The 23,646-nt window shown below is 38.4% G+C and overlaps 8 protein-coding genes across 8 annotated transcripts; 3 read left to right on the top strand and 5 right to left on the bottom strand.

The window, feature by feature from the left end:
* Positions 1 to 2,526: 2,526 nt before the first annotated feature.
* On the bottom strand, positions 2,527 to 4,562 carry LOC137584979 (arrestin domain-containing protein 17). Its single transcript, XM_068300595.1, has 5 exons — positions 4,362 to 4,562; positions 3,773 to 3,901; positions 3,498 to 3,715; positions 2,846 to 3,440; positions 2,527 to 2,776 (listed from the first exon to the last, which is right to left on the bottom strand). Exons 1-5 carry the CDS (start codon positions 4,474 to 4,476, stop codon positions 2,595 to 2,597), a joined length of 1,239 nt encoding a protein of 412 aa, XP_068156696.1. The 5' UTR covers positions 4,477 to 4,562; the 3' UTR covers positions 2,527 to 2,594.
* A 637-nt stretch (positions 4,563 to 5,199) lies between these two features.
* LOC137585070 (arrestin domain-containing protein 3-like) lies at positions 5,200 to 7,254 on the bottom strand. The gene is made up of 5 exons (XM_068300723.1): positions 6,993 to 7,254; positions 6,521 to 6,664; positions 6,249 to 6,460; positions 5,597 to 6,188; positions 5,200 to 5,533 (listed from the first exon to the last, which is right to left on the bottom strand). Exons 1-5 carry the CDS (start codon positions 7,105 to 7,107, stop codon positions 5,301 to 5,303), a joined length of 1,296 nt encoding a protein of 431 aa, XP_068156824.1. The 5' UTR covers positions 7,108 to 7,254; the 3' UTR covers positions 5,200 to 5,300.
* Positions 7,255 to 7,446: 192 nt separating this feature from the next.
* LOC137584511 (arrestin domain-containing protein 3-like) lies at positions 7,447 to 9,412 on the bottom strand. The gene is made up of 5 exons (XM_068299933.1): positions 9,184 to 9,412; positions 8,756 to 8,893; positions 8,483 to 8,691; positions 7,818 to 8,430; positions 7,447 to 7,754 (listed from the first exon to the last, which is right to left on the bottom strand). The coding sequence occupies exons 1-5, from the start codon at positions 9,296 to 9,298 to the stop codon at positions 7,537 to 7,539; spliced, it is 1,293 nt and encodes a 430-aa protein (XP_068156034.1). The 5' UTR covers positions 9,299 to 9,412; the 3' UTR covers positions 7,447 to 7,536.
* Positions 9,413 to 9,958: 546 nt separating this feature from the next.
* Positions 9,959 to 12,571, top strand: LOC137584510 (arrestin domain-containing protein 17). The gene is made up of 3 exons (XM_068299932.1): positions 9,959 to 10,141; positions 11,010 to 12,038; positions 12,105 to 12,571. The coding sequence occupies exons 1-3, from the start codon at positions 10,027 to 10,029 to the stop codon at positions 12,368 to 12,370; spliced, it is 1,410 nt and encodes a 469-aa protein (XP_068156033.1). The 5' UTR covers positions 9,959 to 10,026; the 3' UTR covers positions 12,371 to 12,571.
* A 459-nt stretch (positions 12,572 to 13,030) lies between these two features.
* LOC137584756 (arrestin domain-containing protein 3) lies at positions 13,031 to 15,216 on the top strand. Its single transcript, XM_068300311.1, has 4 exons — positions 13,031 to 13,301; positions 13,812 to 14,161; positions 14,224 to 14,788; positions 14,850 to 15,216. The coding sequence occupies exons 1-4, from the start codon at positions 13,190 to 13,192 to the stop codon at positions 15,104 to 15,106; spliced, it is 1,284 nt and encodes a 427-aa protein (XP_068156412.1). The 5' UTR covers positions 13,031 to 13,189; the 3' UTR covers positions 15,107 to 15,216.
* Positions 15,217 to 15,772: 556 nt separating this feature from the next.
* LOC137585968 (arrestin domain-containing protein 3) lies at positions 15,773 to 17,692 on the bottom strand. The gene is made up of 4 exons (XM_068302028.1): positions 17,546 to 17,692; positions 16,349 to 17,341; positions 16,118 to 16,277; positions 15,773 to 15,863 (listed from the first exon to the last, which is right to left on the bottom strand). Exons 1-4 carry the CDS (start codon positions 17,655 to 17,657, stop codon positions 15,773 to 15,775), a joined length of 1,356 nt encoding a protein of 451 aa, XP_068158129.1. The 5' UTR covers positions 17,658 to 17,692.
* A 1,338-nt stretch (positions 17,693 to 19,030) lies between these two features.
* On the top strand, positions 19,031 to 21,056 carry LOC137584799 (arrestin domain-containing protein 3). The gene is made up of 4 exons (XM_068300366.1): positions 19,031 to 19,142; positions 19,206 to 19,531; positions 19,726 to 20,365; positions 20,427 to 21,056. The coding sequence occupies exons 1-4, from the start codon at positions 19,031 to 19,033 to the stop codon at positions 20,762 to 20,764; spliced, it is 1,416 nt and encodes a 471-aa protein (XP_068156467.1). The 3' UTR covers positions 20,765 to 21,056.
* On the bottom strand, positions 20,953 to 22,778 carry LOC137584800 (uncharacterized). Its single transcript, XM_068300367.1, has 3 exons — positions 22,534 to 22,778; positions 21,573 to 22,376; positions 20,953 to 21,495 (listed from the first exon to the last, which is right to left on the bottom strand). The coding sequence occupies exons 1-3, from the start codon at positions 22,646 to 22,648 to the stop codon at positions 21,308 to 21,310; spliced, it is 1,107 nt and encodes a 368-aa protein (XP_068156468.1). The 5' UTR covers positions 22,649 to 22,778; the 3' UTR covers positions 20,953 to 21,307.
* Positions 22,779 to 23,646: the final 868 nt, after the last annotated feature.

The following is a 23,646-nucleotide window of genomic DNA, read 5'->3' as shown; positions in this document are numbered from 1 at the left end:
GCGAACAAGTGTATGTATGTATGTGTGTGTGCATGTCAAGCAATAAAGATGATTGGGCACTTGTGATTAGTGGTTGGGTCGTTGGTGGAAAGTTGACTTTTCCTTCTTACACGTGAAGTGAATAAGTGGAAAAACAATATTCGATTAGGCTTTACGGAATTTTCAAATGTCAGTTTTGAAATGGAAACCGAGAAAACAGAAAGAAGTAATTCTGGTCGTGTTAACCAAGCGAACGAAATTCAATGTCCATTACCCGGTTGACTACCCTAATGCTAAAGTCGAATCCTAATGCTAATTTCGACTTCTGTTTGAACCTTTTGGATGCCGATAAATAACAAAACTGAAACTCAAAACTGGAAATGCAACTACAAACGTTGTAAGCAGTAAACACACAAAACCAGCTAACTTTAGACATGATACTTATGCATTTAGTATATCCAGTTTAGCAGTCCGGCATGCCAAAACCAAATGCCAATTACCGCGAAAATGCCATTGAGTAAGCTATTTACACGCAGCGAGCCGAAAACAGACACCCAAACCCACTCAAATACAACTAGGACCATAGACAGAGGCAAAGCAAAAGGCAAAAGCTTTCGAGGATTCCATGCCGGAGAGAGAAAGTCGAGAATTGGATTGGCGCGTTGAAAATTACTTAATGTTATGGCTATTCGAGCGGGAAGAGGTGCGAGGGAACGGTGTTCAGTTAAATGGATTATACCGGCACTAAACCTGACTACTGATGCTGGTGTAACTCTATCGATTCCAACTAAGTGTCACTTGAAATTAACTAACAGAAAAGTATTTAAAAGTTACCTTATTTAATCATTGAAATGTTGTTGATTAGTTAAAATGTAATATGCTTACAATTTCGAGTTTCTTTTGGAAGAAATGAGACTAGTTCATTGCCAGTGGCAGTATAGAAGTTAATGGGTATACAAATTCGATAAGGGGAGAATCTAGTTTTTATGATCGATTTATAAATCTTTTAGTCGAAATTGTGCCTTTTATCAACATTTCTAGATCTGCGCGGACGAACTTAGACCCGGTCCTCTGTCTCATTAGATTTTTGAATGAAATGGAAATAAGATTTAAATAGCGTTGATTATTTTTAATATTAATTTGCAGCTGAGATTCGGACACACATTTTTAAAATGAATAAAAAATTGATTGTTAGCCAGAAGTTGGCAAAGCTGATATGAGATTTTATAAAAAACCAGAGGGCCGGGGCTAACATCGACCGCGTCAAAGTTTGTATACCCTTGCAACTTTTTTGGTAACTCTATCCTTACCTATTAGCCATCAATGTGGAAGAACGTTTTATCTAAAAAAACTTAAGCTTGAGAATGAAAGGCCTACAATCATAGGAAATAACGAAGATATTGATCAAAGTCACTGTTTTCGACCAATCGTTCCTATGGGAGCTATATGATATAGTCACCTGATCTTGATCAAATTTGGCATAGTCGCTTATAGGCGTAGTAAACTCTCTAATATTAAGTTTCACGACAATAGCTCAGAAAATAACGAAGGTATCGAGAAAGTCACTGTTCGTGACTTGGCCGTTTGTATGGGAGCTATATTATATAGTCACCCGATCTTGATCAAATTTGGCATAGTCGCTTATAGGCGTAGTAAACTCTCTAATATTAAGTTTCACGACAATAGCTCAGAAAATAACGAAGTTATTGAGAAAGTCACTGTTCGTGATTTGGCCGTTTGTATGGAAGCTATATGATATAGTCACCCGATCTTGATCAAATTTGGCATAGTCGCTTATAGGCGTAGTAAACTCTCTAATATTAAGTTTCACGATAATAGCATAGAAAATAACGAAGTTATTAAGAAAAGTCACTGTTCGTGACTTTGGGGTTTGTATGGGAGCTATATGATATAGTGGTCCGATCCGGCTGAATCCGAGATATACAACGCCTGCAGTATATACAAGCCTACGTGCAAAATTTCAGCTCTGTAGCTCTTACGGTCTAGGAGGAGTTTGCGTTGATCCAGACGGACGGACGGACGGACGGACGGACATGGCTAGTTGAACTCGTCTCGTCGTGCTGATCAAGAATATATATACTTTGTATGGTCGGAGATGCTTCGTTCTATGCGTTGCACACTTCTGACCAAAATTAATATACCCTTTTTGCAAGGGTATAAAGATAAGCAGTAGCTTTAGATTTGCACTGCTTTGTCAAGTGGTTTTACTTAACAGAGTTTTTTGGGACAAAATGTAAACAGAAAATCATCCCCCCTCTACTATTTTATTTCAAAATTTTGTCATCCCCTATAAAAATGCTAAGTATAACATTATTACAGTCTTGTACTATAACAGTTAGTTAAATATTACACCAAGGACTTTCCTACATATCCTTATGACAGTTTCGTCTAGGGTTGATTACTCAAAACTTGTTATACTGATATACGAAAAGTGTTCTATGTTTGTGGACTTTCCTACATATCCTTATAACAGTTTTCACTAAGGATAATTTCCCACAGCTTGTTATATACGGAAAGTGCTATATGTATCTGTGTTATATATATTTTTTATAAAAAGCAGTTTAAAGGCTACAAGAAATTGGAAGCTTTGTTCATTAATTGAAACTTTGGTTGATGTAACCAATGCTTCGACTATTGGATGATAGAACCGGTGGAGGATTTGGTATACAATAAACAGGATATAGAGGTGCGAATTCATTTTTCCCAAATGCATAAAGCTCTTCCTCATTGATGTTGCCACGTACAGTGTGCTTTGATTCCTCGTATTTTGGTGGAGCTATAAAGGGAATTAAATCGAAAGTTTTAGGGAAAACAATCTTTTAAGGCAAAATTGCAAATGATTTACCAATATCTGCCGAGCTAGGTGTTAGTTCATTTGGAATAGTGGCTATAGATGTCACCATGGGCAGCTCATCGGTGGTTCTTTGGCCTGATTCTGGCCCTGCTGCCTCGTAGCGGGCACTGCGTCGTGGCGGCTGCTGCACCACAATGCCGGATACAGCCAAGGGAATGGTGCCAATGGTCAGGGGCATAATCATCAGTTGTTGCTCCCGTAAACTCTTCACCATGGCCTCCACCTCCAAGTGATAGGCAATCTGTATAAGATGTTCCAGACATGTGGGCGGAGTGGCAGGTACATCCATATGCAGGGTAATAGATCGAGTACACTGACGCAGGACGGAATCGCCTTTGGCCCGCGATATGATAATTCTTTCCACTCGTGAGTGCTCTGGTTTCACACTGTAATAACGCACTAGCATGACCAGACAGAGACGTAGCTCTGAGACAGCCAAGCTTGTATTATTGATGACTGTCACAGTAACAGGTATACGTTGGCCAGGTACAAAACCCGCTTGGGGCAGATGTAGCTCCATTTTGAGCGGCTCAGTTTTGCAAGGTCCACAACAGAATGTCCTATAACCCTCACTGTGCGTCGCCACCTACAACAAGGACAAATTATTAATGTTTTCTCGGACTCCTATGCGAGTCACACTTACCCTCAACTGAGGAGTCTCGAAATTCAAATCCATCAACTTGAGCACCGTAAAGCCATGTGTATAGGCCTGATTATATTTCCAGGGTCTCACCAATAACACCTTAACTAAATAACGTATGCAACCAAAGCGACCCTCGAAAGATGAAGGGCACTGATAGGGCAATTGGCTGGCGAAGTTATATGTATGCACTCCAGCCTCAATGATGTGTCTATTGTTGTCTAAAATTGGATTGCGAAAATAGATTCTAACTGGCTTAATATGCAAATCATACTTACTTTCTTCGGAGCCCACCAGATAGGCAACCGTTGACAAGTAGTCCTCTCGTCCTGCAAACAATTTGTTGCTCGTCAATTGCCTCTCACTCCATTTGGTAAGTGAATAGCCGACCACTTTGACAACGATAGCTGCAAAAGTTAAGCATAAGCATATTATCTTGAATATTTAATTATAATCCCACGATAAGACATTCAAATTTAGTCCATGAAAAGCACTTTTCGACAGTATAACTTAGCATATACACAATTTTTTAGTATAAATAGTTATGGCAAACTTAAAAATTACAGGCATTTGAATAAGAAGCCGTTTTTTATAGAAACCTTATCATTCATTTTTTAAACATTCCCTCACTCTTTTAGCACAAGCAAAAATATAAACACACACACACATGCGCAAAAAACACGTTGAGTTGAAGTCAGTAAAAGAATGTTAACTATCGGGAATGTCGTCATAAACAAATACATATTCATAAAGCGCTAATCAACCGCCTTATATACATACTAAATATATCGTTATCATTTAACACATTTATTGCGTTTATGAGCCAATCGATTATGGGGGATTTTAGTAAGACTTTATAACTATTACCTTCAACTTCCTTGGGCTTATCCGACTTAAGAGTGACACAGCCCTCCACCAATTGTCCAGCATAGAAGGTACCATATCTATTATTATCAAAGCTGATCTCACATGTAACAACCATTTTAAGGTGACCGTTCTCCCGGTTTCCGCTTCCCGATTTGCAAAAACAATTCGCAAGAAACTAAGGTCTACCACATTAGGAGTGGGCAAACGGATTGCGACTAACTTTGAATAAAGCAATGTCTCGGTCTGCTGCTGGGGTCGTGGCTAGCCACCACTTCGGAGCGGTCGTCGTTGAATTAGATAAGGCGATAAGACGCCATTGAAAATTCTCCCAAGTCGTATGAGCGAGATATGAAATGGAATTGAAATTTTTTATAAGAGTTCTTAGGGAAGCACTGAAACTGTTTTGGATTTCGAATATTTGAGGTCAAAGTCGTTATCGTTTACAGGGCTAACCTTGGCCATGGGTTAAGTCTTTTGTAAATGCTTAGTTTCTTATGAACGATTAACGTACAGTAAACAGTTTTTTTAAGTTTGCTCCATCTCCATCTGTTTACACAAAGTTTTGATATTAATCGGTAGACTGAAGAGGATGTATACTATTTACAACTCATGAAAGATCAAGATGGCATTTGATATTTTGACATAGGTAAGTAAATTTTGAATAAAAGAATCGAGAAAGATGAACTTAAGCTTACCAAATGGTACATTTTTTGAAAACTAATGTAAAATTTTCAAACCTCAAATTTGACAGTCTTTTATTCGACAATAGATTATTAAGAAATCCAATTTATATACATCAGATGAAATTAAAAGTTTGATCTCAGACGTTAAAAAAAAATTATGTAATAATAAGAATATAAAATTCAAAATATATTTTCGTTGATCTTTAATTGTTTAATATATTTTGTTTATAACGTTCGTATACCTATGAATTGTAGTTCATAGCCAAGTTCCCTTATTTTTGTTCATATCAGCCGCTGGATTGACAAAACCTCCGTCTGCCATATAACTCTCTGGAGCCGTGGGACTGGGAATATCGAAAACCGGATACAATGGCTTATAAGCACTTCCATCCAAATTAAATGTGTTTGGTTGAGCTGGTGGCGGATCATCTTCATTAATTGATTTTCTTGCAGTGCGCATGTACACAGCCTCTTGATAATTTGGTGGAGCTGCAAACATAAGGCAATTGAATAGTTATTAAAAAAAACTTGCTAAATTGAGCATAGGCTTACGTATGGAATCGTTAATCGCCCAAGGACTAGCTGCGTCTGCGGGAGGTGCAGTTGCCGCAATGATCTGATGATCATCGGCTCCATTGAAGGCTTGAACATTAAGGGTTTGCATGCCTCTAGGTTGAATGAATACAGTCTGCGTTAGGGGTACGCTGCCAATGGTCACTGGTACACTGACCGATTCATTTGCATGACAGCCCTTGACTCTAGCCTCGACATCAATCTGATAGGCTATTTGTATAATACTGCAGAGGTTGAAGCAAGTGGGCGGTGTGGGCGGCACACGTAACTCGTACGAGAATTGTTTCTTACAATTCCGTACTACGGAATCCCCCTTTAAAGTGTTTAATACAAATTTCTCTGATCTGGAATTCGGTCGTGATGGGGGCTTTGAATGATAAGTGACCAGCATGACCAAGGTCACCAAAAGTTCCTCCACACGAATGTGACTATCGTTGGTGACTAAAACACTCAAAGGTATATTCTGTCCTGGAACAAAGCCTGTCTCTGGCAATGAAACTTGCAATAGAAGTGGGTCTGAGCTACAAGGCCAGCAGCAATAAGTCTTTTGGGCTTCACTATGGGCGGCAACCTACAAAATATACAAACTATAATATGCAAAAAGATGTTTTCAAAGCAAGCTAGAACTTACCCTCAGTAGAGGACTGTTATAATTTAGATCCATGACTTTGAGCACAGTCAAACAGCGTGTATAGTTCTGATCGAATTTCCAAGGTCGCACCAGAGTTACTTGGGTCATATAGCGCACACGACCCCAAGTACCCTCGAATGATGATGGACACTCCATTGGTATTTGACAGCTAAAGTTATAGACATGAATTCCTGGCTCAATGGAGACTTGTGCTGTGAAAGCAATACAAATTAGAAGGACTTCTTAAAGTGGACATTATTTTCCAAACTTACTACTTAAATTGGAGCCAACTAGAAATGTTTTGGAGGCAATATAGTCCTCGCGTCCATAAAATGAATGTCGCTCCCTTTTACCATGTCTGGTGGCTCTCTCCCGCCATCTAGTCTCTGCAAAGCCATTTATATTCAACGTAATTGCTGACGGTCGGAAAGATAAAAGAAATCATCTCTATCAAAATGTTATTTAATTTTGAACTGTGATTATTTAAAAATAATTTTAATCTTATCTTTAATATACGTTAGATTTGGCTCGCGCCCCCCTATCCCCTGCCAACCCTCTGCCATTTTGGGTCCTGTATAAATATTATGAGTCACCTTTTGATCTTTGCTAAAAAATTTACAGAAAACAAGTTTTGATAAGATAAAAGTATGACTCAGTAACAAAAATACTGAGGTAAAACAAAAATTTAATTGACTTTCTTTAAACAAATGTGAAGTGGTTATTATGTATAATTTGCATATTTACCTTTTACCAATTTCACTTTGTCCACTTTCAATGTAACCTTGCCCGTAATAACCTGGCCAGCAAAATATGTTCCATACGGATTGCCATCAAATTGAATTTCACAGTTAACACCCATTCTAAAGGATATATGTATGTATGTATATATTGATCGATGTATTTTAAGCAATCCAATCTCGTTGACTACCAAGAACCAACTAATTAACGTTGTACTATTTATTTAACACATTTAATTATTTGCTTCAGTTTAGCTCCGTTTGATAAGAAGCGTGCTCGGAGCATGGAAGCCAGAAACAAACTGAAATTGAAACATAATATGTGTGTGGGGCAGAATGCCAACCAATGGCCAATTTTTTATCTTATCAATATGTCAAATAGGAATCCTAAAAGTTTATTTTTTGTTTTACTAAATGCAAGCCATACACAGTCATAAAATAAATTTAAAAAGGGGTTCTCATGTGTGTTAGATGTGTAAAATCTATTTATAAGCGATATTTATTTATTTTAAAATGTTTTTCATAGTGTAACCAAAATGGTTTATTCCACCTCATAACCAACTGCTTCTATCGATATTGTCATCATCGACAAAAGCTCCCCGATTCGAGTAGCCAGTTGGCTGTTCACCATTGGACGCCAAAGGACTGGAAATATTAAATACTGGATAGAGCGGCGTATATGGTTCATCGACCTCTTCATTCGATGAATTTTTTGTAGGTTTCTTCTTATTTGGTGGTATATGCAAAGCCTCAGAGTAACTAGGAGGGTCTATGAATGAAAATTCATTTAAATTTATATACATATTATAGACTTGTAGTTTTTTTGTATTACCTATGCTAAGATCTGCTGCCCAGGGACTGGGTGGAGCGTCTGTAGTATCAACCTCTTCCTCATCTAGCAACACCAAAGCTTTGGCATCCAGCTCTTGGGGTACAAGTGGTATGATTGGTTCAATTGGTTGTATTCGTCTTGGTTGTTGCTGCACCAGTTCTTGCCTAAATGGCACACTGCCAATGGTTACTGGGATATGAACAGAGCCATTCACGTGACAACCCTTCACCTTGGCCACAACCTCAATTTTATAGGCTACCTGCAAAATGCGACACAGGTCGAAACAGGTGGGCGGTGTTGGGGGCACTCCTATATCGAAAATGAATTGCTTTTTGGAATTTCTTAAGACGCCTTCACCCTTCTTTTTGGCGACCACATAATTTTGCGTTGTAGTTTCTACACAAGGTGGATCACTATAATAGATGACCATCATCACAAGGCTAACTTTAATTTCCTCAACGCGTATGTAGCTCTCATTGGTGGCCAATACGCTGACAGGAATCGTTTGGCCCGGAACAAATCCTCGTTGTGGCAGCGACAAACGAAGATCAAGGGGATTAGAACGGCAGATGCCACAGCCAAAAGTTTTCTGGCTTTCTGAATGGGCTGGAGACTAAAACAAACTTTATTACCTCAAATGGAAATTGTTTGATCAAGAAACTTACTTTCAGCAAATAACTTTCAGCATTTAAATCCAATAGTTTGAGTACAGTAAAACGTCGCCTAAAGGTCTGATCAAATTTCCAAGGTCTTATGAGCTTGACAATCACTTCATAGCGTACATGACCGTGAAGTCCCTCAAAAGATGAAGGACATCTGATTGGTATTTGACAAGCAAAATTGTATGTCCGAATGCCAGGCTCAATTGAGACCTCTAAACCATAAAGCGAAGTCTTTATATTAAAGTCAATTCGATTTCATATTTGTATCAGTCCTACCGTTGGTATTATTGGAACCCATTAGATATACTTTAGTTGAAATATAATCCTCATGTCCCGTATGCCAATCGGTGGAATCATCTGACTTTTTCTCAGACCAACTGGTATGGGCAAATCCTTTGATCTTTAATACGACAGCTAAATGACAAACGAATGCAAATAAGGGTTAAACATACATATGTATTTCCTAGTAGTTAAACATTTCACTTTCGCGGTCATTATTATTGTATTTTTGGTTCGAGGGCAGCAACTTTATCAACTTATCAGACACTTAAAAGCTTTGTCTACAAATTATTTAACAAAAGTTCCCCGCCCTAAAAATAATAACCATCGGAAAAATGATAAGTCCTTTATATGAGTCACTCGAATCAATTTATGGTCATTTAAACTCGTGTTTTATTTGCTTTACGTTTTCACTAATTAAATACCTTTCACAAGTTTTAACTTATCCGATTTCAAAAGCACTTGACCAGTAACCACTTGGCCAGCGAAATAAGTGCCCACTGGATTGTTAGTAAACCGAATTTCACAGATTACCACCATGATAGATAATAATGACTATTCTTTTGTTCCGATCTGAGCAGAAATATTTATGAGGAAATTACTTCCACGCCGCGTAGACGAACACGAACTGAAAATAGAAACAAACAACAAATAAGTTGTTGTATATATAATATATATGTATGGGTACTCTTTTTTTTTTTTGTTTGATATATGTACGTACATAAGATACATTTGTTATTTTTTGTTTTATTATCTTATCGCTGTTATAGTTATTAATGTATTTTTTGAAAGAAAAAGATTTATTTTGTTTTATATACAGGGTTCTCATAAAAGTGTTTCAATAATTCACCAAACTCAAATCTTTATATGTATCTTTAAAAAAGAATGATGAGCCAACAGTTGATGCGATCTTTTGTGCAGTTATTGATAAAATATCTGTATATCAAAATTAATAATTGTTTAGAAGAGGGTTTTTAAATCTATTTTAAAACTCTTTTATGACTCTAACTTTAATGACAAATTTCACTCAAAGAGCGAAAAACTCAATTTCCCACTCAAATTTCCTCCCACACATCAACTGTGCCACCTGTTTGGTGTTTCATTGGGGGGTTTAGCGATAAGATAGAATAAAAACCAGCATATATGTATGTATGTATCTAGGTATATAATATGAACACTGAATAATTGTTAAATCGCTATGGCTCAGTTGCCGTTTAGCGACGAGTGTGAGCGGTACTCTCGATTCGGAAATAGAGCAATACACGAAAATGTCTCAGAACTGCATTATAACATTTGATCAAAACGAACATGGCACTTATTTTACAGGCCAAGTGATAAGCGGCAAGGTGATAGTTAATTTCAACAAGACCAAAAAACTGCGTGGTAAGTGGTAACATTTAAAGTTAAATAATATTTGATTTCCTTGCAAATATATACATATACACTTCACTTATCTAAACTTTATCTTATCGGTATTGGGCTCGCTGCTAGACATTTTTAGCAAACCATTAAAATGCGTGATTCAATGATAAGTCAAGTTTACCACAAACAAAATGCCAGTTAATTGATGGTGATGCCAAAACAAAATAATTCTAAATGGGGATCTACATTAGTGATCTAATTGTTGTGGCATGAAAAATATGTATGTGGGGTCAGGAAATGCCATTGAAATTTTATTTGTTATGGTTAAGTGTTCCCCAAATGAAATGAAATGAGAGAAGATAAAAGTTTGCGGACTGTATCTGTTGTTGTTTAACTAATGTCACTTCTGTTGAAGATTATTTTAATATATAATATTGACACAATGAAAGTTAAAAAATTTTTAAATCACTCTTAACAATGTTCACTGTTTGATGCTCAGAACTGCAGTGGCTATAAAATGTTCAAAAAGCTTCTGCTGAGGTCATTAGATTAAAAAAAAATCCATAAATAGCAAAAGCTTGGTAATTATTAAACCCATTGCAATGTAGTAAAACCGCATTTAAGTGTAAACCGCATTGAATAAATTAAATATAGATTTTTTATTCTAATTGGAACTGGAGTCAATAAAAATACGGTGAACATAAGGGACGATAAGTAGAAAACCAATTTTGGCTAGAAACTCTACCATTGTAATCAACTTTTTCGATTAAGAACGAGACTTTATCTTTTAATGAAATCAACTTAAGGCCGTAAAGTTTATTGTTTGTGTTCATTCATAAACATATTTTAAAGTCTTAAGATTGTTGATAATTGTGATTTTATTTCCCAGGTATCAAACTGCAGATTATTGGCTATGCCTTGGCTCAATGGCGGTTGAGGAGACACAGAGGAGCTGTGGCCATACAGGATACCAAGAAGCGTCACAAGCACACCTATCTGGGCAGAGAGGACTATATAGCCTCCACCACATATCTAATGGGTTCGGAAATGGGCAAAACATTCAATATAGATGCGGGCACTTATACATACACGTTTGCCTGTCCCATACCATCAAATTGTCCATCTTCATTTGAGGGCGCTTTCGGACACATACGTTACCTGGCCAAGGTGACATTCCTCAAGCCTGGGGCCTCCAATCGCACACATAATGTGGGATTTACTGTACTCAAGCTGTTGGACTTAAATCAGGAAAGCAAAATGCTAAGGGAACCGGCAAGCAATGATGCCTTGGAATATTTTTGTTTTATGAACAGTAAGCCGGTTCATTTGAAGGTCACTCTACAGCAACAGGGCTATGTGCCCGGACAGTTTATGTTGATTCATGCTCATGTGAGGAACAACAGCAACTCCAGCTGTAAGAAACTCTTAATAATGCTTCACTTAAGGGCCACCTATACGTCCGATCAGCCCTCTATAAGAACCACCTCGGAGAAGATTATGCTAGTCAAGAAGGAATGTGGTTCAGTGGCTGAACATTCCGAGAAATCGTTTACAGAGACTTTGCGTATTCCGGCCACAGCTCCTACATGTGAACATCTAAGCAAAGTTGTGCGTGTCTCCTACGAAGTGCGAGTGGTGGCCGTAATGAATTGGCTGATGGCAAATCCCAGGGCTGTTGTACCCATTACCATAGGCAATGTTCCCCTAACTGTGGCTATGCCAATCGCAGCCACTCCTATGTCAAGTCAGGCTTCATTGCCAGCTGATTTGCCTTGCACTTCCGCACGTGCCTTGGAAATGGCAGCAGCTGGCCTGCATAATCCTAGCTACGAACTCACAGAGGATCTTGAAGATTTTGCACTGCCCGACGATGGGGATGATGAGTTCGAAACAGAAGAGGAATGTGTCGGTGATTTGCGTAAGTCATTAATTTAAAAATGAAAACGTTAAATGGAAAGTCTATAATATTCTTGATAACTTTCAGCTCCACCTACCTATGAGCAAGCCATGTTTATGACCACCGACATAGCCGATACAGATGTCAACACAGTCAGTGAAGCCTCACGCTTCACTCCACGCTATCCTGTCTTCGATGTGGACACCTTCACCAGCCCGCCACCAAATCCACCACAAAAGAAAAGACGTCGTCGTCGCCGGCGACCTAATAACCCGGGCCTGGAGAAACGTTCGCCAGATAATCAACAACAAGAACAACATAAGGAGCCCGTCGAGTCTCCCGTTCAGATCTGAATTATATCTAAATATACACACATCCATATACGCCAGTAAATGCTTATCACAAGATATCATCATGATATCTTATCGTTCCAGTATTTGCAAGTTTTGTTCTAGTGATGAACACCCTGTGCATTCTTCGCTCTTTATATACATATACCCGTGTTCATTACTTGTATGCAGAATATTAAATATATAAATAACAAAACTTAAAAATGTCTTCCATCTGATAACTGATAGCTACTTCTTTATCAATCAACTCAACTCTAGATCGAGTTGTTCTGACGTAAATCGTTATTACTCATAGATGAGGGGAATTTCTTTCTACTTTATTTACACTTTTAAACTTGTATTATATAGGATTGTATATAAAAACAGGTGTGATTATTTAATTGGCAGAGAAACATAAATTTTGTTTTCGATTTATTTACATATGTTAATTTTAAGACACCTGTTTTTTGTTTACATCGGTCTCTTGCGAGTTCATTAAAAAGCTTTTACTCCTCCTTATAAGCTTTGTCTCATTTTCTCCCTCTCTTCCACTCTTTCTCTTTCATTGGCTCTCTCAAATGAAAGCTTTTGCTCTCAAAACTGATGATGTCACACCGTTGTCGGATTTATGCTATCTAGCAAACATTTTTCGATTCTAAATTGTATACAATTCGATGCTTTGGCAGTTCATTCGCGTCGTTTGAAGAGTGTTGATTGCTCTATTTTTTGTTTTAAGTGTTTTTGTGAAGCAAAAATTATATAGTATATATACCAAAAACATGAGTTTTTGAGTAATTATAAAAACATTTTCAATTTCATTCGCATGCAACAGACTTATCAGAAATGCCATCAAATTGTGTGTTCGAGTTCGATCGCCCCACGCCAGTTTACTACAGTGGCGAGACCATCAATGGACGCGTTGTACTAACCACCACAAGCAGCAAATCGGTTAATGGTATGATTGTTAGTGCATTTAACACATGTATAATGCAGTCTAGTCTAGCCACTTCGATTCGATGGAAAGTTGCGAAACCAGATTGATAATGCGGTTAATGTCAACCATTCAAATGAATTTCTTTGGAAATCAAATCAAATACTTTATCGCCTTTTGACTTATCATTTCACCAATCACAAGAAAAATATATTAGTTATTACACTGAATTCTTCTAAATATGTTCTAAAGAAATGATTGAGTAATCTCTCGCAATTTCACTTTCCTCTCCGAGGGGCGCTAATTATTTTCGCTTTCATATGTCAGCCAGAACTTTTTTTTTTTGGAAAAATGCGTTGGATACACACAATTTTAGGCGACTTTGTGCGTCGGCATTAGAGCAACAAGTTTCAATTTACATACAGGACAGTACAGTGGGCAGAATACTGTTAAAAAGTAATGAAAATTGAATGCAAAATCATAATAATTTTGTTTGGCATTCTTTTCTCCCTCTTTCTTTTTTGGTATTTTTAGAAGTTTATATACTCTTTGAGGGTGAGGCCAAAGTACGATGGGATGAGCAGAGATCCCGCACTCGTAATGGAAAAACGGAATCTTACACAGAGCATTTTCGTGGGTCTGAAACTTATTTGAATACCCGAACCGCTGTCTTTGGTGAGGGCAATCTGCCAGCAGGTACTCATAGTTACACATTTTGCATACCTTTGCCCTTGGAATGCCGCACATCGTGTGTGGAAAAGTACGGAAAGATCAGCTACGAGATATCATTGGTGGTAGATCGATCATGGCGCTTCAATAATGTATTCAAGCAGCCACTGACTGTACTTCAGACCTACAATCTGAATATGTATCCCGAGATGCTGGTTAGTAACTGTCCACTAATCCGACAGGAAACAACAACTTATTTGTCCTTTCTCTTTCTTAGATACCTCTAAAAAATGAGGATATTAAGTACTTCTGCTGCTGGCCTTGTTCTTCGGGTCCAGTGATATCCACACTAACCATTCCTTTTGGTGGTTACGCACCTGGCCAGAGGATTCCTTTTAGCCTCGAAATAGATAATCAATCGCATGGATACGATTTGGATGGCATTGAGTTGAAGCTTAAGCAAATATACAAATTTGTAGCCAGTTCGCCGCATTATAAGGCCAGGGAGCATGATAACACACTTACTACTGATGGACGAAATGGAGATGGCGAAAGAGTATTGCGTCTATCGAAACGCATTCTCAATGGAACATTAATCATTCCACCAGTGCCCCCATCATCCAGACATGAGGGCATCATTACCGTTCGATACGTGATTTTGATGTACATCAAGACAGGAAGTTGTCATACTGATTCGGAGATCAGAGTGCCAATAGTAATTGGTACCATTCCACTAGCACAAAGTGCCGAACATCCAGAAAATGCAGCTGCTTGGATACCGGAGACTCCTGATACACCCGCTGGAGCTGCTGCAGATCTGCCTCCCAGCTATGACAATTGCAGTGAGTATTGAGGTATAGAAACACTCACTCTTGATTCAATTGCATCTCTTTTTTCTTGCAGAACCTCCCTCATTTGAGCAAGCTACTCACATTGGGGAAAAATTCGTGGATACGGATGTGGACGAACATAATCGCACCGATGACTTTATACCCAAATATCCAATGTATACAAATTTTGCTATGCCTTCAGCTCCACCAGCGCCAGACGCACCGCCTTATCCAGCATTGACTTTACCCAGTGCACCGACTGAAGACAACATTGAGAATGGAACAGATGGACGACAGATCCAAACCTATGGCTGGAACTCTGGCACATAAATTAAAATACCTCACAAAATAATCGAATCTCAGGCATTCAGACATTATATGGATCAGATATTGCTTTGTCGATAATTTACAATAAAAGCTACAGTCCACGTAAAAATAAATACCTACCTACTACTAAAGAAACCAAATCAAATCATAAAAATTAACAGATATTTTTATTGGACCTTAAGGAAAGTTACTTTAGCTTTACGTTTTTATGATTGTGGTTACCTTTATTTAACAAAAAGAACGACAAAAATGACGATCAGTTCGAATTTTATTTTCTACACTCAAACTGCAGTCGGATCACCTCTTAAGATCTGAAATGTACCCAGCTCTACGGATATTTATTCATACGTTATTGTATGCTTCATTCCAGTATTCGCAAATTTTATTAACATTTAAAAACAATATTAAAATATCTCGCATTGCAATCAACTCTAGTCTCTAATTGAATAAGCCGGCCTTTCTGAGCCTTCTGGGGCTTCTCATGAAATCTTAGCCCATATTTATTGTTTACATCTCAACTCAACCTTAATTAAAAGCTTTCGCTCTTTTTCAACATTTTAACTCTCTTCGATTTAGAATCTTTTTGTGTCTTAAATGTTAATGCTTCACAAATATGTATTCAAACATGTGTGTTTATGTGTCTTTATAATGCAATCTTGCAAATATTCGTTAGATTCGCCATGCCTTCAGCTCCACCAACACGTGCATTGGCTTCACCCGAGGACCATAGACAAAATGGACGACAAGATCGAAGTTATGGCTGGAATACAGAACATTAGATCGAGTTACCGGATACAAATCGAATTTCGGTTAATGTTTTAACCCACTGTCACCACCAAATATAATGTTGACAATTCAAATAACAGATTATAACGAATTAAGGAAATTCTCGAACCCAATAGATATTTTACTTTATTTTGATAAAAGTATTCCTTTACGTTCGATTTGATGATAGTTTTTTGCTTTTTTTCTTATTTTTTGTATTGAATAAATTTTAAATTTATAATAAATTACTCAGTTTTTGAAGTTGATTCGAGCTCTGTTAATTGAGCTCCATCCATTTGGTAGTATAAATAACGAGGCCTAAAGTCCAGCTGATCGCCGGACAGGGCATGTTTGTTAGTTTTATTTAGATTTGTGGCTGTCATGAACTCAGCTTCGCGAAAATTCGATACTAAATGGGAAATTTTGAGGGGAGTTGTTAAGTTAAGCAAACAAGCAAACAATTTTTTTCGCAGGACTTACCCAAAGAAGTCATTGATTGGCTAAAATTTGGTGCTGTCATCAGAGTTGTCTCTGGAGCTGGAGTCAGTTCTGGTGCTGATCCTTCCGGTTGTTCTAACGAACGGGGTTCAATTAAATTATCCTTAATACAGGCTGGCAGTACATTGCCAATAATCACTGGGATTTGGGCCATTATGGAACGATTGGCCTGATATGTTTTTACGACAACTTCCACTTCGTATCCGATTTGGATACAGGCACAGTTTGAGGTATTCAATGATGCCGCTGTCTGTGGCACTTGCAGCATATGCAAATGTTGAAAAAAGATCAATTCTTCACGCGGCAAATTCGTCAATTGATGGCTACTGGTTAATATGTTTTGTCTATCGATTTTTAGGTCACTACGCTTGGGCTTATCACGCTGCAGTCCCACATAGGTGACAATCATGTTCAATTTATAGATGACCTCAGTCAGTTGAAGGCGCTGTGGATTATTTAACTTGACATGCACCGAAATGCCAGCACCTGGAGCATAACCACGTCGTGGTATCTCCAATTGGAGTAGCAATGGCTTCTGCCAGAATTTCAGGCAGGGTATACGCTCAATGCGCTGCATTTCGCAAGTTCCCACACTTTCATGATTGAGACAACTGTGCTGAAAGACCTTCAATTGACGGGTATGAGCCACATCCACTCCACGATCTGCAGAGCTGTGTATTAGGACTTTTATTATATACCGAATGTGTCCATGCGATCCCTCGAAGCTGCTGGGACAATTTTTGGGTAACTGCACTGTGAAACCATAATTGTAGGTTCCTGCCTCCATAATCTGAGGCAACGAAGCTTCAGAACCTACGAAATAATCCATTTTGGCAAAATAGTCCACACGATGTTCAAATGTTAGTGGTGGCTTTTGAGTTTGTGGTTTCTGTGCTGGAGATTCCTTTTGTTTCTTTTCATTTTGCGGCTTTAGCCAAGCGGTGGCTGCAAAACCATTGGCCTCCAGTAAAATGGCTGCAAAAAGAAAAAGGGCTTTTTAGGTAATTGATTCATGCTGATCTAATTGTTAAAATCAAATTTATATATCCAAAGTTTGGAATCAATTAATGAAGTACACCATCGATAGCCCAATCGACGGGATGACTCATTTCACTTGCGTTGCCTTATCAGGCCGAAATGCCCATCCATGAGTCATAATCACTTTCACTGCCTCTTTACCTTTAATTAGAGCACGTTCCGGTAGCGTAAGGTAAATATGACCGTTGATGGTTTGGCCGGCTTCATAGACCCCATTGGGTCTGTCCAATTGCACGTCACAGGTTGTGTTCATTTTCCTGCAAGAAGTTTATGCTAACTCAACGACTGCCGTTCGATGTCTGGCGAATTGTTGACAAGTGTTTTCGCTTATTAAACAGTAACTTTACTGTTATCGGTTATGTGGCTGTGTGCATGTGTGCGTGTATGTGTAAGTGTGTGTGTGTGTGTGTAGTCGATGCGTATCAAATGGCAAGTGAGTAGTTGCCGCCGTATTGGTTTATTGTCTTTGTTTATCTAATCTGACACTGGCGTGGGTCTAGGCCATTCATTGGGTTGCTGTGTAGTGCAAAAACCGAAAGCTTATCAATAGCGCATTGCCAAGCATTTGTCCTAAACTTTTCCCATAATTTGATTAAAAATTAATTAAATATAGCCATGCAAATTCAATGATAATTATAGCATACATATGGGCGCTTCATTGGGGAATAGTCAAAAAAAGTTAGGCGCCAGGTACAAATCGGAGGAAATTGAAACTAAAAGAAGACCAAAGCCCCTAATGTGATACTTTCTTTTTAAACCTGCGAAATAGATATTAGAATTATTTATATCGTTTCTCTTTTATAAACAAATGCCTTAGTGAACATTTCCCGCACATGAGCTCATTTTATTGTGTTCTTTGTTTTGTCTCTTTGGATTTTGGCCTTACACTGTTGTTTGTTTACTTCATTATTTAAGCCTTAATGAAACTGAAACCATCGTCAAGCCCATTAACCATAACAATTATGCATATCAAATTAATCGAGCCAAATGCTTTCAAGCAATTTTGAGGCCTTAACGGGTTTTATTTTCAAGCAAATTCTGCCACATTATGTGGCTACTAAAAAATTAAATAGATACGCACATAAAACGCACTTAGGCTCTCATTTATTTTCTTGCCGCCAAAACACTGAAACATTGACATTTTGTTGTTGTGCCAAAAAATATACACACATACATACATATATGTATCATCTATTTATGCGTGTTTATAAAATGGATAGTCCGACCTCGCTAACTGTTATTGTTGGGCGGCCAGACAAAGAAACCGAAAGGGCCAAAACCAAAGGCAACCAACAAATAGTTGCTCCATTTCCCTAGCGTTTGGTTATAGCAAAAATATATATATATTTGTCTATATTGGATGAAGAAACAGTAGACAGTAGATGTAGACAAGGCGCCAACTTATTGATTCGCCACCCTAACCACCCTATGGTAGTTGGAAAAGCGAAAGCCTGACGCTGCCAGTTGGCTTGTCGGAGGCTGCTGCTGCTGCGACTCATCGAGCCCAAGAAGGGAGCGTAATAGCAACTTCAATCTCAGTGCGCGTCTGGCTGTGTGGCAGTTGAGTTGTTTCTCGTTTGGGCCAAATGAAGTTGTTCTTCTGCTGGTGAAGCAGTGAAAAGAAAAATGCCCACAACCTGTGTTTTCCAATTGGATCATTTGAATCCAGTGTATAATAGTGGAGAATATATAAGTGGACGAATTCTATTACGCACGGACAAAGTGAAACGTGTAAATGGTGGGCAAATAACCAAATGAACTATCTACAAATTTATTAAAACTGCTTTGTTTACTCCTGCAGCGGTCTATGTCACATTGGAGGGTGAGGCCAAGGTTCAGTGGTCAATGAGTGGCAAGAGCGAAACAGCCAATTATTCGGGACATCAGCAATATTTACATTCACGGACTAATGTCTTTGACAATTCACTGTTTCGCGCTGGCGTTCACGTATATGTGCTTACATTACGTATACCACCGGATTGCCCAAGCACATGCAAAGGACCCTATGGCTATATAGCCTATAATATATCCTTGACCATTGACAAGCCATGGGGATTCGATGAAGTATTTCGTAAGCCCATTCATGTGGTTCAAACATTGGATTTGAATTACAATACAGAATTTGCGGTAAGTTGAAAAATACCAAACAAAAGAGAATAAAGAGGGTTGCATGTGTGTGTGTGTGTGTGCTGAAAGTGACGTGGCAACATTAAGTGCCATAATGAAAGCAGAGTAAATATGAAGCATACTTTTAAGCTTATAATTTAAACCAAATTCGAGTTGTTTTTATTCTGATAAGAAATTTGTTATTCCTTCCCCAGCTTGCCGTTAAAGATGAAAACATTAAATATCTTTGTCATTGGCCTTGCATTTCTGGTCCAATTGCCTCGACACTGATTTTACCTGCATCAGGTTTTACACCACTCCAAGAAGTGCCTTTCCGTCTCGAGGTTGACAACCAATCGCCACATTACGATATTATTGGACTTGAAGTCTCGATTAAGCAACATTTTGTATTTCTTTCACGTAAACCGGTCAAAAGAAATTTTTACACGAAAACTCTATGCAAAGAACTGATAACAGATCGGACTTTAAGATTATCGAAGCGATTGTATGAGGCCTCCATTTGTGTACCCATGGACACACCACGATCTACCTTGAATCCGAATTATATAGTTTTTCTGCATTATACACTGCAGCTGAAACTTAAGACGGGCTACTTTCATTACGATACAGAGTTATCGGTGCCAATTGTTGTAGGAACTACACCATTACGACATATGCGAGGATCAGTGCATACGCAACAGCCCAGCCGAAGGACACCAACACCAGAGAGACAACGCCTGATCGAGAGAGTGTCACCACGTCCGCCTACAGTCACAGAGGAGACTGCTCAGGAAACGGCTGCTCAGCCGCATCAAACCATTCCAGATGATGAACCGCCCACTTATGATAGTTGTCGTAAGCTCAGTAGCTGGCAAAATATTGCTAGATTCCTAATAAATTTCAATTCCTGTTTCAGTTCCACCCTCATTTAGCTTTGCCACTCTTGGCAGTCAACAGACACTCGATAGCCAGGCATCATCGGTCCTTCAGCGCATTCAAATGCCCAAATTTCCAGGCTTTACTACTTTTATAGGCACTGCGCCGGCTCATGGGTTTGAGGATTCGGGTCTGGATATGCATCATTATCGTTCATATGGCTCACTGGACACAGATCAGACGGGCCGCAGTCTGGATACGTTTGGCTCCCTGTGCGGCCCACTGTCCGAGCAGATAGAAATCGAAGAAATTGCCCCCACTGAAGTTCATGATGTGTCGGCCGAAGTGCACCATGCTCAAGAGGAGCACGAATTTTGAGAACAAAACTGTGTCTTATAGGGATAACTGAAGTATATTTACATACGTAATTGCTAAGTCTAAGTGCTCGGAGATAAGGCTAATAGAATATGAATTTGACTGGATCTAAATTGTCCGTCAATTGAAATTCTATATATATATACATACGTTTACTGCCATCCAATTTAAACAAAACAAAATGAATCGAATCGAATTGATATTACTTTCTTATACAATTTGTATACTTATGATTTAATTACTTTTACCAGACCGTTCATCAGAGTGGACAATAAACAAAACAAAAAAAAAAAAGAATAGTAGAGCCTCCTAACTCCTTTTTGTGTTATATAGAACTTTGGCCCCCCGAGTTTGTGAGACTTGACGTCAATCCAGAGGAGGGCCGGTCCAACGTCAGTATTTATCAGTTGTGAATATATATTAGCTAACTAGTTATTATCTGACTCGATTCTAATATACCTTATAATAAATATCTACTGATAAATCAAAACAAAACTAACTACTTCTTATTGCTTTATCAGTTTGGCGATTCCATCGAAATTGCAGTCATTGCAATAGGGTTTTATGAAAATAACGCAGTGCCATGTATATATAGGATTTTTTCTTCTTTGGTTGGCATTGCAGTAACTTAACGCCCTCACAGTGTTTTCCCGATGTCATAACATTGAGTTCTCGAGAACAGCTGTCGGCCAGCAGTTGATTTATTGGCGTAAATAGCTCGCTCTGATGCAGGGCTGAAAATTCACAACAGATGTGGAAAAAAGATATGTTTTACCTGGTTTTCTGTCTAACTATTAGATGGGAAACTTACCCAGATTGACAAAACAAAGTGGCATTGCTTCTGTAGTGGCTTGACTGGAGATGGAGTCCATTGGCGGTGCAATTGTTCCTACAAAAACTGGCAGCTGAAGACTCACTTGACGACAATCCCCGCCTGTATACAAAGTCTCAATTAAATAACTGATTTGTATGGCTTCTTCTCGATCTTCTTTTTCTTCTGTTGTCATAATGGGCGCTGTGAGGGGTAAACGAAGTTCTCCACACATTTCACTGCTCTCAGCTAGAACAGTAAGCACATTTTTGCTCTTTCGACAAGGAACTTCACTTTCATAAGTAATTGATTGACACAAACGGGTTACATATGGCTGAGGCAATTCGGTCTGCAATTCATAGCCAACACTTTGACCAGGCACAAAGACACTACGTGACAATTTCAGACTCAAATGGCAAGTCTCTTTTGTTTGTGGCCTTAAATCGCTGAAGTTAATGCATTTCTTAACAATTAAACGATGATGAAAACTTTTCACATGTTTTCCCTGACGCTCCAGATTTACTTTAAGTATATAGTTTGTAGAGCCATGACTTAAACGACATGTGGCCGGCAACGATTGTGGTAATTGAAAGTCGTAGCTGGCCAAGTGCGCCTTGCCGGGTAACAAAAGCATAGCATCTGTCAGTTGTTTAGTATTTTCAATAAGAGTTTTTGATGCTTTATAGAACGTTTCCATGGGTTCCAGAGGTTGACTGGAGCAGTCATTGTGCTCGATTTGTGGTAATCCATGGACAGACTCCTTCCAATTGACGGTGGTTAGGCCAAGGAGAGTAATTTTAATGCCTGTACAAATATTTGAAGAGATTGACAATTAAAAGTGCCATCTAATTGCCGCCTTTTTATCTTATCAATGTCAAAATAATTGTAAATATGTTTGTATCTGGCACGCTTTTAGTCCATGTTAAAAGATAAACAAAATCATTTTCCTAATTACACTCACCCTCAACTTGAACGGGCTTCTTGCCAACGGATAACGCAATGGAGCCCAAAATTTGTTCACCAGTGTAATAAACGCCAGCGGAACGTGATAAATTAAATTGACATTTAATGACCATTTCGACAAACACAAAAAACTTGGAAAAATATTTCCTATAATTTTACTTTTAACTATTTTTCGATAAGCAAAAAACACGCACAACACGCCACCGATTTTATTGGAGCTGCAAGTGCACCCAACTCGACAGATGCCTGACAACTGTTGCCCAGTTCCAAACCCAGTCGGAGACTTTAGCTTGTTTTTGTCTCGAAAGAAACTTTTCCCCCATACAAAAAGGCGCGCGCACGCTACAATTGTGTTTTGACTTATTTTTGGTTTTTTTCTGTTGTGGGTGGGGAGAGAGGGCAAGTAGGTACTATTTTTCTTTAGATAATTGAGATATAAAGATAAATTTAAATATAGTTTATTACTTGTTGACTTGTTGCTGTGACTGTGATATGGACTTTTGTGTTTATCAAACTCATTTCAACTCATTGAAACACCAACTAATATCTAATACTACAAGTAGGCACTTCTTTTACTTTATTGAACCAACCAGTTGGGTTAGTTGGTTTCAGGTAAAGTGGATTTCCAAGACGGGAGACTCTAAGCAAACAGGTTCTAATGGTCTGGTCTAGGGCACAAAAAGGAGAGCAAAAACTGGCAATTGTTTGCTGGACTTAAGCTTAAGATTCCTTGCCATTTGACCTGAAGTAACCTCTGTGACTTTCCATGTTAATCCTAAGTACTATACTAAATAGTCAACTGTATATTAGTTGGTCAACCAGTTCAGTTATTTCCTCTTACAGTGTGGACCAAAATGGACTAAAAAAGTAAGCAAACTGGTTCTAATAAAGTTAGCCCTAAGGCACACAAAGTTAAAGCCTTTCTATGGACTCACATAAGCAACATACATATGTCTGTATTAAAGGCTGATTTGGACCATATTTTAAACAGAGTCTCGGTGGCACTCAACATAACCGGATCTTTGATTTCTTTTTACTTAAAAATAAAATCTTTATTTCGTATTGATATTAATAACTTAATTTATGAAATGTGCTGCACCTTTATTGCATT

Source organism: Drosophila tropicalis, unplaced genomic scaffold, assembly GCF_018151085.1.
Source record: "Drosophila tropicalis isolate 14030-0801.00 unplaced genomic scaffold, ASM1815108v1 contig_878, whole genome shotgun sequence".
NCBI lineage: Eukaryota > Metazoa > Arthropoda > Insecta > Diptera > Drosophilidae > Drosophila > Drosophila tropicalis.
Note: the sequence above shows the minus strand (reverse complement) of the source record. Positions and strands in the feature narration are given on the sequence as shown.